Source organism: Giraffa tippelskirchi, chromosome 14 (assembly GCF_054371585.1).
Source record: "Giraffa tippelskirchi isolate mGirTip1 chromosome 14, T2T-mGirTip1v1.2.pri, whole genome shotgun sequence".
NCBI lineage: Eukaryota > Metazoa > Chordata > Mammalia > Artiodactyla > Giraffidae > Giraffa > Giraffa tippelskirchi.
In genome coordinates this window covers 37,811,127-37,826,896 of record NC_137288.1, presented here as the reverse complement: position 1 = coordinate 37,826,896, position 15,770 = coordinate 37,811,127, and the positions used below count along the sequence as shown (strand labels likewise).

At 41.3% G+C, this 15,770-nt stretch overlaps 1 protein-coding gene across 2 annotated transcripts in view; it reads right to left on the bottom strand.

The window, feature by feature from the left end:
• Positions 1-15,770, bottom strand: part of GAREM1 (GRB2 associated regulator of MAPK1 subtype 1) — a 227,964-nt gene that overhangs the window by 45,384 nt on the left and 166,810 nt on the right. For both annotated transcript variants that reach the window (XM_081562585.1, XM_081562586.1), the window contains exon 3: positions 7,050-7,180. In XM_081562585.1, the coding sequence (XP_081418711.1) occupies positions 7,050-7,180 (131 nt within the window). The remainder of the gene's footprint in view (positions 1-7,049; positions 7,181-15,770) is intronic.

Below are 15,770 nucleotides of genomic sequence, written 5' to 3'. Positions count from 1 at the left end.
CAAACCTATGAGGTGGGGAGTTGTTGCTGTTCTTCAGTCACTCAGTCATGTACAACTCTTGGCTACCCCATGGACTGTAGCACCCCAGGCTTCCCTGTCCTTCACTATCTGCCGGAGCTTGCTAAAACTCATGTCCATTGAGTTGGTGATGCCATTCAACCATATGTCCTTTGTCGTTCCTTTTTCCTCCTGCCTTCTGTCTTTCACAGCATCAGGGTCTTCCAGTGAGTCGGGTCTTCACATCAGGTGGCCAAAGTATTGAAGCTTCAGCTTCAGCATCAGTCCTTCCAATGAATATTCAGGGTTGATTTCCTTTAGGATGGACTGGTTGGATCTCCTTGCTGTCCAAGGGACTCTCAAGAGTTCTCCAACACCACAGTTAGAGAGCCTTCTTTATGGTCCAACTCTCACATCCATACATGACTACTGGAAAAACCATAGCTTTGACTACATGGACCTTTGTCAGCAAAGTAATGTCTCTGCTTTATAAAGCAGAGAAAAATACATTGTCTAGGTTTGTTGTAGCTTTTCTTCCAAGGAGCAAGCATCTTTTAATTTTATGGTTGCAGTCACCATCTGCAGTGATTTTGGAGCTCAAGAAAATAAAGTCTGTCACTGTTTCCATTGTTTCCCCACTATTTGTGATGAAGTGATGGGACTAGATGCCAGGATCTTAGTTTTCTGAATGCTGAGTTTTAAGCCAGCTTTTTCACTCTCTTCTTTCTTTCATCACAAGGCTCTTTAGTTCCCCTTTGCTTTCTGCCATAAGGGTGGTGTCATCTGCATATCTGAAGTTATTGATATTTCTCCCAGCAATCTTGATTCCAGCTTGTGCTTCAACCAGCCCAGCATTTCTCATGATGTACTCTGCACAGAATTTAAATAAGCATGGTGACAATATATAGCCTTGACTCACTCCTTTCCCAATTTTGAATCAGTTCATTATTCCATGTCCGGTTCTAACTGTTCCTTCTTGACCTGCATACAGGTTTCTCAGGTAAGGTGGTCTGATATTCCCATCTCTTTAAGAATTTTCCAGGTTGTTGTGATCCACACAGTCAAAAGCTTTAGCGTTGTCAATGAAGGAGAAGCAGATGTTTTTCTGGCATTCTCTTGCTTTTTCCATGATCCATTGGATGTTGGCCTTTTGATCTCTGATCCCTCTGCCTTTTCTAAATTCAGCTTGTACATCTGGAAGTTCTTGGTTCACATACTGTTGAAACCTAGCTTGGAGGATTTTGAGCATGACCTTGACAGCATGTGAAATGAGTACAATTGTGTGGTAGTTTAAACATTCTTTGGCATTGCCTTCCTTTGGGATTGGAATGAAAACTGACATTTTTCCAGTCCGTGGCCACTGCTGAGTTTTCAAAATTTGCTGGCATACTGAGTGCAGCACTTAGATAGCATCATCTTCTGGGATTTGAAATAGCTCAACTGGAATTCCATCACCTCCACTAACTTTGTTTGCAGTGATGCTTCCTAAGGTCCACTTAACTTCACACTCCAGGATGTCTGGCTCTAGGTGAGTGATCACACCATTATGGTTATCTGGGTCATGAAGCTCTTTTTTGTATAGTTCTTCTATGTATTCTTGGTGCTTCTTCTTAATGTCTTCTGTTTCTCTTAGGTCCACACTGTCTCTCCTTTATTGTGTCCATCTTTGCATGAAATGTTCCCTTGGTATCTCCCGCATTTTGCCCATTTTGCAGGTGATGGCATTGGGGTCCTATGACCTGCCCATGGTCACAGTCAGTGTCTGGACCTCAACTCTGAATCCAGAGCCTGAGCTACACTACCTGGTCACATGTGCCCTTTAGATCATGACAGCTTGTTTAAAGAAAGAAGTAGGACTGAAAACTGTTGGTGCAGCTATTTTTCTTATTAAAGCATAGAGGAATGAGGCTTGTTTGGAATGACCAATTCAGAGATAAGACGTCTGACTTTGAAAGTAAACATGAGAATAGAGACAGTTGATGAAAAAACTAAAAGAGGTAATTAGGAAAATGGCTATCACAGTTAAAAACAAGTAGGTAGGAAAATGGGTAAACAAAAACAAGATTCTCACCATGGAAACCAAAAGCTGGATATTATTAATAGAGAGAGGGGAAAAAAAAAAAGGTGAATGAGGCAGGTGACTGCTGTTCTAAAAACAGTGAATGCCATTAGCTTAGGAGGGATTGGCAGAAACAGACACAATGATCAGCAAGAGGTTACCTGCCCACATATTCTTTCATGTTCTTGATCTACTTATCTCCCATTTTCTGTTCCCTCCACCTCGGTTGCTGACTCAAAAAGGCATATTTAGATTTGAAGAGACAGCTACTCCTGTCATTTCCTATGTTACTGCCTTAAATTTAATCCCAAGCATTCTACATTCTATCGCTGCTCCTAGTCTGCACCTCGCTTTCTTAATCCACATTGGAAGTCTCTTGACTTGGTCAGGATCTCCACGATCCCATTTATCATATTCATACTTGCTTAACCCAGTGAAAAGTCCATGGCTCATTGCTACCTGCCACTCCTGGGCACTTCATCTGTGCCTTCGCCGATCTCTGTTACTCTACTTGGTAAAGCCTGACTCAGACTAAACCCAACTCTCTCGCTTAAGATGGCTGGAAGGAAAAGAAGCTGGTGCTAAGTAATTTCACTTGAAATTTATTTTGACAGAACCCTGGGACCATCCTACTACGCTTCCCTGGTTAATTGCTTTCTGGGTCTCTGAGCTGATTATTATTTCCTTCCTCGCAAAGCCTTCAAAGGCTCCCATTTTACTAAATTTAATGGTTAGTTCCCAGTCCTTATCTAATTCAATCACTAGGCACTGGACACAAGTGCCCATTCTTCTCTGAAACACTATCGTCCTTTGGCTGCCGGGGTCTCACATGCTCTACTGTCTACTATCCATTACTCCTTTCTGTCTCCTCTAGACCCCAGGGCTGGAGAGCTCCAGGGCTCGTTTCTCAGATCTCCACTCTTCATCTAGCCTCTAGGTTAGGGGTTCTCAACCTTGGCGCTCTGGATGCTTTGTTATGGGGCCTGTCTTGTGACACTGGAGGGTATTTATCAGTATCCTTGTTCTCCATTAGTAGACACCAGTAGCCCTCATCTCTTCCCCAAGCTGTGACAATCAAATTTGTATCCAAACACTGTCAACGGTTCCTGGGAGGGTGTGGGGTGGGTCAGCCTCAGTTGAGATGTAGGTGAACTCGGTTAGCCCCATGGCTTCAAATGCCATCGAGGAGCTGGTAAGCCCTCAATATATATTATACCCCAAGCTTCAGACCTGTACATCTGCTGTCTTTATCTCTTTATTTGGAAGCACTGGGTTGGCCCAAAAGTTCGTTTGGGTTTTTCTGTATCATTTTACAGAAAAACCCAAACGAACTTTTGGGCCAACATAATAGTATCTGTATTTGCTTATTTACATTCTGCCTCCCCAGCAGAATGTAATCTCCAGCAGGCAGGGATTTATATATTTGATAGTTACTCCCACAGCCTATAATGAGACTGGTCATGTAGTAAGTACTCAAAATATATCTGCTGCCTAAAGAACTAAATATTTAATATGTATTAACTCATTTCATGCAGTTCATCAACAATGGGGCAATCAGGTAGATAATTTTTAAATATCAAGTCATCTTTTAAAGACGTATTTTCTTTAGCGCAAAATAAAAGGAATATCTTATTCTGAAATAAATGTGTAAATAGTACTAATGTGTGTGCTTAGTCGCTCAGTCATGTAAAACTCTTTGCAACTCCATGGGCTGTAGCCTGCCAGGCTCCTCTGTCCATGCGGATTCTCCAGGGAAGAATACTGGAGTGGGCTGCCATGCCCTCCTCAAATAGTACTAATACAATCCATTGAATTTTAGGTAAATTTTTGCTATAGTCTTGAAAATAACAAAACTAGCTCTTGTTCTATCAATACTTCTGTTTTACTCTGTATTCTTTTCATGCTTCAATTTGCACTTGTAAATATATATGAATAAATGTGCATACATATATATTTCTTTATTTCAAAAAATAACTGTCCGTTTTGACTATGATGATGCCAGTTAGCTGCTAATTCTTAACTGTAAGTCATTTCTCTTGGTCTAATTTACGCTGATCTGAAGCATAAAGAAGAGGATAAATTTTCCAAGGAAGTATGAATCCTATCCTTCAAAAAACTGCTTCCTAGATAATATTTATATAATATTTCATATTATGTAATATTTAACAATATTTGTAACAGTTGTGCTGTTTTTCATTTATTCTCTCCCTCTCCAGGGGACGTAACAACAAAGCATAGCACTTCCTTGCCCCCAGCGAGCTCTCGACATTAAGCTCTGCATATCGATACATGCACATTATAATCAAGTTTTAAAGAAGACCATGGCATCCAACATTTTCTTTTAAAATACAGGCAGTTTCCAGAAATCTTTCCCACAAATCTCTTTGGTTTATTTATTTATGTGCGTGTTTACTCACTAAGCACTCAGACTTGTGTGTATTTTTTTTGCGTAAATTTCTTGAGGTTCTCTCATTGTGTCTTCCTTGAATAGAGTTAAAAGCTGTCTTAATGATTAGCGCAGGCTGGATGTGAAGGCATCTTAAAACTTTATCAGTGAAGGACCAGAGGTATTAAAATATTTATGCATGCATAGCACAGAACTCAACCCCAATCAAACCAGCTCTATGGCTATAAGCTATTACTCCATACACTTATTTGTAACATCCACAATTATCCTGACACATTTTAGAAAGTACTCAGATTGAAAGGATTTTCTGTTTAGCCTCATTTCAGCAGGAATTCCACTGACTTCTCGCTTTTTAAAAAACTGGTAAAATATACATAAAAATGGTTAAGATGGTAAATTTCATGTTAAGTATACGAGTCAGCAGTGTTAAGCACATTCACACCACTGTGCTAAACTTTTACATGATATCTCTATTACATACATTTTAATCAATATAGCTGATCATTGTATTCTGTGGGGGTAAAAAAACCCTATCAAAATGTACTGGTTTCAGTATTACTTTTTCATTCATTGCTGGTCCAATAGAAATTCACAAACAGCATTTAGAGGCATCTTTTAAAAATCTTTCATGTAGACAATATGCCACCAAAGACTGAATGTTAGATTTTACTACTTGAAAATTGTAAAAAAAAAAAAAAAAAGTCTGATTTCTCATCATTTACCAGCAAAATGAAATGTTTCAGAAGAGAGTTTTACAGCATTAACTTTCCTTCCTAAACAATTTTTTTTTTCTTTTAGTTAATTCTAAATAAACTTTAAGGGGAGATTTAAATCAAGATACTAATGAAACAGGACAGGGGAGATTTAAATCAAGATACTAATGAAACAGGACAGCGAATCTCAGTTTAAAAATGAACACGCTCTCAATCTTCAACTGTAAATGAATGCAAGCCTGGCCCACTGAAGGAGTTAAACATTAAACACTCTGAACATACGCATACTTTGGTTAGTAAAGGACTTTACAAAATACAAAATCTCACTCATTTTAATAATAAAGCTAAAGAAAGTAGATTATGGTGCTGTGTTTTAGCACTGGAACAAAGAATGATTTAGCCTAGCCAATTAAATGGGCTGACTTTTGCACTTCTAAGGAAGCTGTTTTGGGCATCTGCCGCCTTTCCTGGGAGTGTAGGTGGAGTGACCCATCTGCAAAGACACTTGCATTCTTGGGCCAAGACACCACGTGGGCCATTTTTCAAATAGAGTGGATTTCCAAGAAACCAGAATCTGCTCCTTAAGACTTTGAAATTTTCAGAGAAAACTCTGACTCAGTTGGACTTCCGGCTGAAATGAGGTTAAAGAGAAAATCCTTTCAATGTGAACACTTTTGAAAATGTGTCAGTGTAATTGTGGATGTTGCTGAAGAAAATGCAGAGGGTTTGCGGGCAACAAAGTTGCACCTGGTTGGTGGCATTGCTTCTCTGGTTAGTCTTTCTTCAATAGCAGGTTTTGTCAAGGAGCTAGCTTGCTGTGTAGGAGAGGATGGAACCGTCCCTTTAAGAATGCAAAATTGGGGACTTCCCTGGCAGTAGAGTGGGTAAGACTCCATGCTTCCAATGCAGGGGTCACAGGTTCGATCCCTGGTTGGGGAACTAAGATCCCACATGCTACATGGCCAAATAAATAAAGAAAGAGTTTAAAACTGAAGCAGCACAGTAAACACTATTCAGCTTCTCTCTGATAAACAAGGATCAATAAGTAGCTATTGGGGAACTTCCCTGGTGGTCTAGCTGGTTAGGAGTCCACCTGCCAGTGCAGGGGACACAGGTTCGATCCCTGGTCTGGGAAGATTCCATATGCCCAAGAGCAAGTAAGCCCATGCACCACAACTATTGAGTCCACGTGCTGCAACTACTGAAGCCCTCACGCCCCAGAGCTTGTGCTCCGCAGCAAGAGAAAGCACCGCAGTGAGGAGCCCGTGCGCTGCAACTAGAGAAAGCCCATGTCAAGCAGCGAAGACCCAGCGGGGCCAAAAGAAGATAAATAAAAGAAAATTAAAAGTAAGCACCTACTGGGCAACATTCGAGACCTCAACTTTTCCTCTGTAGACTGACAAGGAAAGTCTACAAAGGCTATATGTTCATGTCAAGGCATGCTGTGAAGTGTCTCTCTTAAGTGAGTCTGTGGTAGTAGATTTACCCAATGCCTTTTACTTGCTCTCACAAGCAGAGCATCTAGCCTCACACAAGAATCTGGCCAAAAATGGTTACATATTAGGAAATGAAGTCCAGAGTTTTAAAGAAGAAAGGAAAAAAAAACCCAAAAAAACCCCACTTTTGATCTGCCTTAACAGTTATTCTAGCCAAAGATAATGCTAACTAAGTGTAGTAATCTGGGGGGGTGCGGTTGGGTGGTCAGCTCAGCTACAGCACAGTTTTTGTAAGACCAGTTTTAGCCATTGACACCAACCCACAAGGAAGATGGAACCTCCACAGGAAGAGGCACAGATGAGCACTTAACTGCACACGAGGGCCTAAAAGCCAAAGGAGGTTAGTAAGGATAAATATTTGGTTCTTTCAGAGCTACCTTCACGTTGAATGTTATTTCCTCCATGACGTACACGCGTTCAGGAAATGCTTTGGCCACCTCTTCCACGCTGTTGAAATATTGCACTGGCTCCTTTATATCTCGGTCTTGTTCAAGCAACTTGAATTGTCCTAAAATAGACGATAAACGGAAGAGCTGTGAGATGCTTACGCTGGACAGCTGTCACCGTGGTGACAGCATCCCCTCCCCTTGCTCCCACTCTTCTCCGTCACAGGCTTCCGAGCATTACATTGAAAAAAGAAAGCCACTGTGGCAGAAGGTTTTCTCTGAACTAGGATATATATATAAAAATTAGCTTAAAAATGAAAGCAAACATGTAGTTTCTTTCTTGTTATTTTTTTGCTTACATTCAGGGTTTATTCCCAGAGGATCAATATCAAATTGGATGAATGCTTACTTAGAGTGTAAACACGATGTGAAAACTCAGTGAGTTATAAATAGTTGCACATGTGGCTTGTGATAGTGGTCCGCTGTCATTTAGTGGTAATGATGCCCCCACACATTATATTCTAAAAGCAAGGCTGAGTGGCCTGGAGGAACTGATGTTTTTAAATTAGTGTTTTTAAAATGTGCAGGTGGAATAAAATAATCTGTGGCCCCTTAGCTTTCACTGATGCCCTTGGTTTCAAGAATACTTGGGTGATATTGGGGGCTCAGAAGCTTCTATAATTTGTGATGTGGCTGCAGTACACAGCCTGAGCCTGAGGGGGCTGGTATTGGGGGAAGACCCTTCCAGTGAGTAAGGCACTTGGCATCTGGAGCAGCAAGTGGCTTCCTTCTTTTTATTGCCATCTGTGAGATTCATGAGTGCAGACATACTATCATGGTAATCATAGTTTGGGTGATTTTTGAAGAACTTTGAACATATTCCTAAAAATGTCAAGGATCTACTATGCTGCTTGTACATTTTCAGCATTTGTGACACTCAGTGCTACATTCTAGAGGAGCTGCTGTCAGCTTAGAATAAAAGACCATATACAATCAAGCCCATGACACCGTGTTTCTCAGTGGTCACTTTCTGAATGGTACTGTTTATAACACTTGAGAAACTGGAAAAAGAATTAAAACTCTTACGAGGCAGAGTTCTCTGCATGCATCCATGAGTCACCAGGTAGAAACAGGGACACTTTCATACTGACCATTCATATACTCAACATATTTTTAAAAACAGCATCTATTAGGTGGAGGCATTATTTTAGATGCTGGAGATAAATCAATTAAGGGACCAGATAAAAATGTCCTCTTGAAGCTTTACATTGTAGTGGGAGACAGAGGATATATTCACTAAATCAGTGGAGTATATAATATGTTAGAAGGTGAGTAATGAGTTTATGTGCTCACTTGTCTCTGACTCTGCAACCCCCTGGACCGTAGCCTACCAGGCTCCTCTGTCCATGGGATTCTGCAGGCAAGAATACAGGAGTGGGTTGCCATTTCCTTCTCCAGGGGATCTTCCCGACCTAGGGATTGAACCCGTGTCTCTTGGACTCAGGTGGATTCTTTACCAGCTGAGCCATCAGGCAAGCCTGTCAGAAGGTGAGAAGTGCCATTAAAAATAGGGTGAGGGGATTGGAGAGTATCCGGTGGCCAGTGCAGGCATGTGTGAGAAAGCGACTTTGATGGAGCTGGGTGGAGAGTTCTTAGAATTCTCAACACAGGCAACAGTCTGCACAGAGACTGCCAGGCAGATGGGCTGGTGTGTGTTTGGTATGCTACCAGTGTGGCTGGAATGGGGTGAGTAAAAGCTAAGAAGGAAGAGAAAGAAAGAGAAATAACAGGTGGTTTTGATGGTCCACAGCTTTGCAGAACTGTGGCTCTTCATCTGAGTGGGATGGGGAGCCACTTGGGGGTGTGAGTGGAAAAGCAGTGATGATTATAGAAGCATCACTCTGGGTGCTTGTTGCGGACATGCTGTGAAGGTGCCAGGTGTAGAGGCAGAGACACCAGTGAGGAGGCCCCTGCCATCATTCAGGCTGAAATGACAGGGGGTTGGAAGAGGTGAGAAAAGGTCAGCAATCTGGCCTGCGTGGCTAAAGGAATGGAAATGCCACTGACTGAGATGGGCAGGTCTGGAGGGGCAGGATGAGGGAAGTAAGGCCAGGAGTTGGTCTGGGCTCAGGCTTGGTCGTGTCTGACTCTTTGCAACCCCATGGACTGCAGCTCGCCAGGCTCCTCTGTCCAAGGGATTTCCCAGGCAAGAATACTGGAGTGGGTTGCCATTTCCTTCTCCAGGGGGAATCTTCCCAACCCAGGGATCAAATTCATGTCTCCTGCACTGGCAGGCGGATTCTTTACCACTGAACCACCAGGGAAGCCCTTATTAGACATAGAAATGGAGATATCCTGAAAGCTCTTTAGATGGACACATAAGTGTGGCGGTCAAGAGAAAGGTCTGGTTGGAAATGATAACTCTGGGTGCCATCAGCACCTGGATGATATTTCAGTCATGACGTTTAATGATGACAAACATGGGCTTAAGTGCAGACCGAGAAGAGGTCCAAGGTTTGAGTTCTGGGAGACTGAGGACTGGCCAGGGGAATAAGAGGAAAATCCAGAAGTCGTACATACTGGAAGCCAGGTGATTCAGGTGCTTTGGCCCAACAATTCCAGTGCTCATATCAAAATCCCCAATTAAATACAAGCTGTAAATCCAACAGTTCTCAGTTTCATTTCACAGTTCTGTAGGCAACACTTGACATCACTCCCCCTTCTCCTGGAGGCACTTGAATCAAAAAAAGAAACACAAAATAGAGCTACCACCTCAGAGGGCTTCATGAAAGCAGTGTTTTCAGGGTATATGCAGGTTTGGGTTCTAACAAGATGCAAGGAATGTCAGAGAAGGGTTTAAGGATGTATGGATTTTGCTGGTGATGAATCCTGATAGAAGTGTTTTCAAGAGTTAAAGGGTAGGCGGTGATGACAAAATAGAGGATGCACCTAGACGTAACAGCTCGAGTACCTTCTAGAAGGATGTAGAGCGATGGGATAACACATTGGAAAATACAAAATGATATCTTTTTCATAAAACAATCTTTAAAAATTCAGAAAGACTACGGCAATCTTAATACTACTTAAGCAAATTATGCCACTATAACCAATTAAACTTTTCCTTTGTTACTACGCTGTGTACAAACTTTTAGTAACCATGGTTTATCTAGTTTTATACTCTGTTCCTTTGTAATTTTTCTCCTTTCCCACACATGATGACACAATGTTTGCACAGCATTTAATGATGGGTTTTTCTGTTCTTCTACCGTTAGGCTGAGTTAGGCAGGTGCCTAATGTAAGTGGGCGCTCTGCCATGTACATGTTTTATGATACTGGCAAATTACTAAATCCATCTGAGCCTTGCTTCCTCGCCTGTAAAGTGGGGACACTTCACAGGGCAGCTGTGGGGATTAACTGAGATGATGCTAAGTGTTCAGCATAAGTAGCCATTTAGCAACTCTTGGCTCCCTTCTCTCTTCTCAAGACGCACAGGGATTTTGTCTTTTGGTTCACGTTTTGGGGATACATATTCTGGGGTGAGATTATTAAAGAGTAACACAATTTCTTGTTTACCATTCATGGCTGAATTTCCCCCCCCCCAAAAAACCTAAACCAATTTATATTTCTACCAACAGGCTATGTGCCTCCTAGTTGGAGCACAATCTTGTCCTTTTTTTAATTAGACAATTCCATGCGTATTAGAAAGCATCTCTTCCTTTTATTAATCTGCATCTTTTTGAAGATCAGTGAAGTTAAACATCTCAATTTTTCTTGAGCAAATGACTATGCAGATTTATAATAAATATATTTGACACAGTCTGCATTTCCTTTCACTTCTAGAGGCATCTAACCCTGGATGGTTATACTTGGAAGTCCCATCAGCTCCAAATCCAACATGTCTAAATTCAGGGAACCACAATGCCTTGCATGCAATAGGTACTTAATAAATGTTTGCTAAATAAAAGAAAATTACTGTAGTCCTGGAACTGGCAGACAACAGAACAATGCAGAAGTAACTAGAGGTTTTCCAAGTTGTAAATAAAAGGTTGAACTACATTACTGTATATGAGGTTTGCTTCTAAACCACAGATGAATGTTGTCCCTCAACAAAGAAAGCAAGCAACGGTGTATTTAAAAATCATTCAAATCTGAATAATGTACAGAGACTGAAAGGATATTTTTCAGGAACCAATCCTACCAAAGAACAGATGAGACAAGCAGCTGAAATTATCTTTCAGGATGAAGCAAACTTTCAGCATTGGGAGGTGTTAAATAAGGGGACAAAAGTAGTCATCAGTGAGTTAGAATTTTCAGGAATACAATTTTTTCACATTGTCTTTTAAATCCTGTGTTTGTTTTACCCTTGCAGCACACCTCTGTTCACACTAGCCTCATTACAAGTGCTCAAGAGCCTGTGTGACCAGTAGTTGCTGTGTCCATGGACGGTCTAGAACATCCCTGTGTTCGCTTATAAAAGTGGCTGCAGACACTGTTCACGTCCTTAAAAAAAGATCTTGTGATGGGGAGTACCTTCTGACAAAACAGGATGTTCCCTCTCGTGACATAAGAGTTTCAGAATTCTTTTCTTTTTCTTGTCCTGTTTGTCATGATCACTGATATTTTGGTTCAGATACGAGAGCCTGGGTTTCTTGATACAAACCATCTCTAACCTCTTAGACAGATCCCCCATCTCTATCACCATTTCTCTTCTCTTTCAATTTGGGTGCTTGTTCTTCAGGCACTCTATTTTTTTCTTCTGTCTGAGATCTTTTACTATCAGCTGGCTCAAATATGCTTTGGTATATGGATCAAATGAATAATTCTGTCTGGTATGGTGTGGTGTCAACAGTAAAGCTGCACACATTTCTCTTTCAATTTGGGTGTGTGTTCTTCAGGAATTCTTTAGTTATTTTTTTCTTGTGTCTGAGATCGTTTAGGTATGATCTAAATCAAATCCCTTACGATTATACAGTGGAAGTGACAAAAAGATTCAACGGATTAGATCTGATAGACAGAGTGCCTGAAGAACTATGGACGGAGGTTTGTGACATTGTACAGGAAGCAGTGATCAAGACCATCCCCAGGAAAAAGGCAAATTGGTTGTCTGAGACGGCCTTACAAATAGTTATGAAAAGAAGAGATGGTGAAAGGCAGAGGAGAAAAGGCAAGATATACCCATTTGAATGCAGAGTTCTAAAGAATAGCAGGAGAAATAAGAAAGCCCTTCTCAGTGATCAATGCAAAAAATAGAGGAAAACAATAGAATGGGAAAGACCAGGTATCTCTTCAAGAAAATTAATATACCAAGGGAACATTTCATGCAAAGATGCAAACATTTCATACAATAAAGGACAGAAATGGTATGGACCTAACAGAAGCAGAAGATACTAAGAAGAGGTAGTAAGAATACACAGAAGAACTGTACAAAAAAGATCTTCATGCCCCAGATGATCACAATGGTGTGATCACTCACCTAGAGCCAGACATCCTGCAATGCAAAGTCAAGTGGGCCTAGGGAAGCATCACTACGAACAAAGCTAGTGGAGGTGATGGAATTCCAGCTGAATTATTTCAAGTCCTAAAAGATGATGCTGTGAAAGTGCTGCACTTGATATGCCAGCAAATTTGGAAAACTCAGCAGTGGCCACAGGATGGGAAAAGGTCAGTTTTCATTCCAATTCCAAAGAAAGGCAATGCCAAAGAATGCTCAAACTACCGCACAATTGCACTCATCTCACATGCTAGCAAAGTAATGCTCAAAATTCTCCAAGCCGGGCTTCAACCATGAACTTCCAGATGTTCAAGCTGGATTTAGAAAAGGCAGAGGAACCAGAGATCAAATTGCCAACACCCGCTGGATCATCAAAAAAGCAACAGAGATCCAGAAAAACATCTACTTCTGCTTTATTGACTATGCCAAAGCCTTTGACTGTGTGGATCACAACAAACTGTGGAAAATTCTGAAAGAGATGGGAATACCAGACAACCCGACCTACCTCCTGAGAAATCTGTATGTAGGTCAAGAAGTAACAGAACTGGACATGGAACAACAGGCTGGTTCCAAATCAGTAAAGGAGTACGTCAAGGCTGTATACTGTAACCCTGCTTATTTAACTTCTATGCAGAGTACATCATGAGAAATGCTGGACTGGATGAAGCACAAACTGGAATCAAGATTGCCGGGAGAAATATCAATAACCTCAGATATGCAGATGACACCACCCTTATGGCAGAAAACGAATAAGAACTAAAGAGCCTCTTGATGAAAGTGAAAGAGGAGAGTGACAAAGTTGGCTTAAAGCACAACATTCAGAAAACTGAGACCATGGCATCTGGTCCCATCACTTCATGGCAAACAGATGGGAAACAATGGAAACAGTGACAGACTTTATTTTGGGGGGCTCCAAAATCACTGCAGATGGTGATTGCAGCCATGAAATTAAAAGATGCTTGCTCCTTGGAAGAAAAGCTATGACCAACCTAGACAGCATATTAAAAAGCAGAGACAATTACTTTGCCAACAAAGGTCTGTCTAGTCAAAGCTATGGTTTTTCCAGTAGTCATGTATGAGTTGATGTGAGATGTGAGAGTTGAACTATAAGGAAAGCTGAGTGCCCAAGAATTGATGCTTTTGAACTGTGGTGTTGGAGAAGACTCTTGAAAGTCCCTTGGACAGCAAGGAGACCCAACCAGTCCATCCTAAAGGAAATCAGTCCTGAATATTCAGTGGAAGGACTGAAACTCCAATACTCTGGCCACCTGATGCGAAGAAATGACTCACTGGAAAAGACCCTGATGCTGGGAAAGATTGAACGCAGGAGGAGAAGGGGTCGACAGAGGATGACATGGTTGGATGGCATCAGCGACTCAGTGGACATGAGTTTGAGTAAACTCTGGGAGTTGGTGATGGACAGGGAAGCCTGGCGTGCTGGGTTTCATGGGGTCGCAGAGTCAGACACGACTGAGTGACTGAACTGAACCAAGATCTTTTTTACTATCAGCAGGCTCAAATAAGTTTTGGTATATGGACCAAGTGAATAATTCTCTCTGGCATGGCTGTGGGGTCAACAGGAAAGCTCCATACATTCTGACCTTCTAGTCTCACCTGTGTGTGTCATCTCAGTTAGATGGACAGGAAGACCTCAACTGCCTGGGAGCACTGACAAGAAACTATGTTGAGAGTGATGAACACACACAGATGAAAGAGTAAGAACAAAGCGACAGCTAAATGTGACCAAAAGTTTTCACATCTGAACATACTGCACATCAGAAAAATCAGTTCCTTTCATTCATTCCTTTTAACTGTTCACTGAATATCTAATACCATCCATTAACTTCTGTCTCCTCTTTTCCATATAGTTTATTTATATTGCCCTACAAGATTTTAGTTTATATGTTTCTGTGTGTACATGTATTTTTATTTTAAACATTTTCCTGTCATATGTTTAATGATCTAAAACCAAATAATTATTTTATACTTCTTACACCCCACAAATACCTTTAAGATCTAAATATATCAAATGTTTTGATGTAATGTTTTAAATACCGGGTCATGGTATATATGCAGCTTCCTATTGCAGGGGCTGGCAAACTCGTTCTGTAAATAATTTAGTTTTTGTGGGCTAAACGGCCTCTGCTTCAACTATTTCAACTCTGGCAAAGTATCTCAAAGGCAGCCTCAGATGATTTATAAATGAATTACAGCAGCTGTGTTCTAATCAAACTTTACAAAAACAGGCAGTAGGTCAGCTCTGGCCCTGAGGCCACACGGTTTGCTGACCTCTGTCCTGCTGGGAGGACAGCAAAGAACCAGAAAGTGTGGCCAGAAAACAAGACATTTAGAAATGAAAATGACCAGCCTTTACATTCCAATACTCCTAAGTAGTTACATTGAGGTCTCTAGTAAGGTAGAGACCTGATGTGTTCTCTGACTCTTTGCGACCCCATCGACTGTAGTCCGCCAGGCTCCTCTGTCCATGGGATTTTCCAGGCAAGAATACTAGAGTGGGTTGCCATTTCCTCTTCCAGGGGATCTTCCCGACCCAGGGATGGAACCTGGGGTCTCCTCAACTCCTGCATTGCAGGAGGATTTTTTTACCACTTGAGCCAGACCCATGTGCACCTTAAGAATAAAAGTTTTCCCTTTAAATATGAGTCCAGAACCCAGAACTGTAAGATGCAGATTGTAATCCACAGCTGCAGATTATATTAGGGAATAACACAAATGAAAAACGAACATGCCCACATCCTCTCACTGCATTTTAAGAGACCAAATTTCTAGGCACTTTTACTGACTTAGCCTCTATTCTCCTATAAAAGAATCTGACACTCTCAGATGAGTCAACTTGAAGTGCTCTGAGACAGATGCTGAGCCAGCCATTGTGCTGCTCTATCCCCTGCCACTGCTGCAGCCTGGAAGGCAGAACTTGTCAGTCAAATCTTGGAGCCAATCTAAAGAGTTAAGAACCAGTGCCCTGCCAAAATGTGAAATCAATTTATGTAACACATATTCCCACAACCCCCACACAGAGGAACTAATTTTTTAACAGACCATTTCATGAATAACAGAGTCTTTGTGCCACCAAATAAAAACATTTGGAGATCGCCGAAACATCTGTTCTGAGATGTTACTGTCAAAACCCTGTTCCCAGAGAGGCAGGAAACTGCATTGTCTTTCAGCAGTTTTGTTAATTTCATTAAAAAAAAAACAAA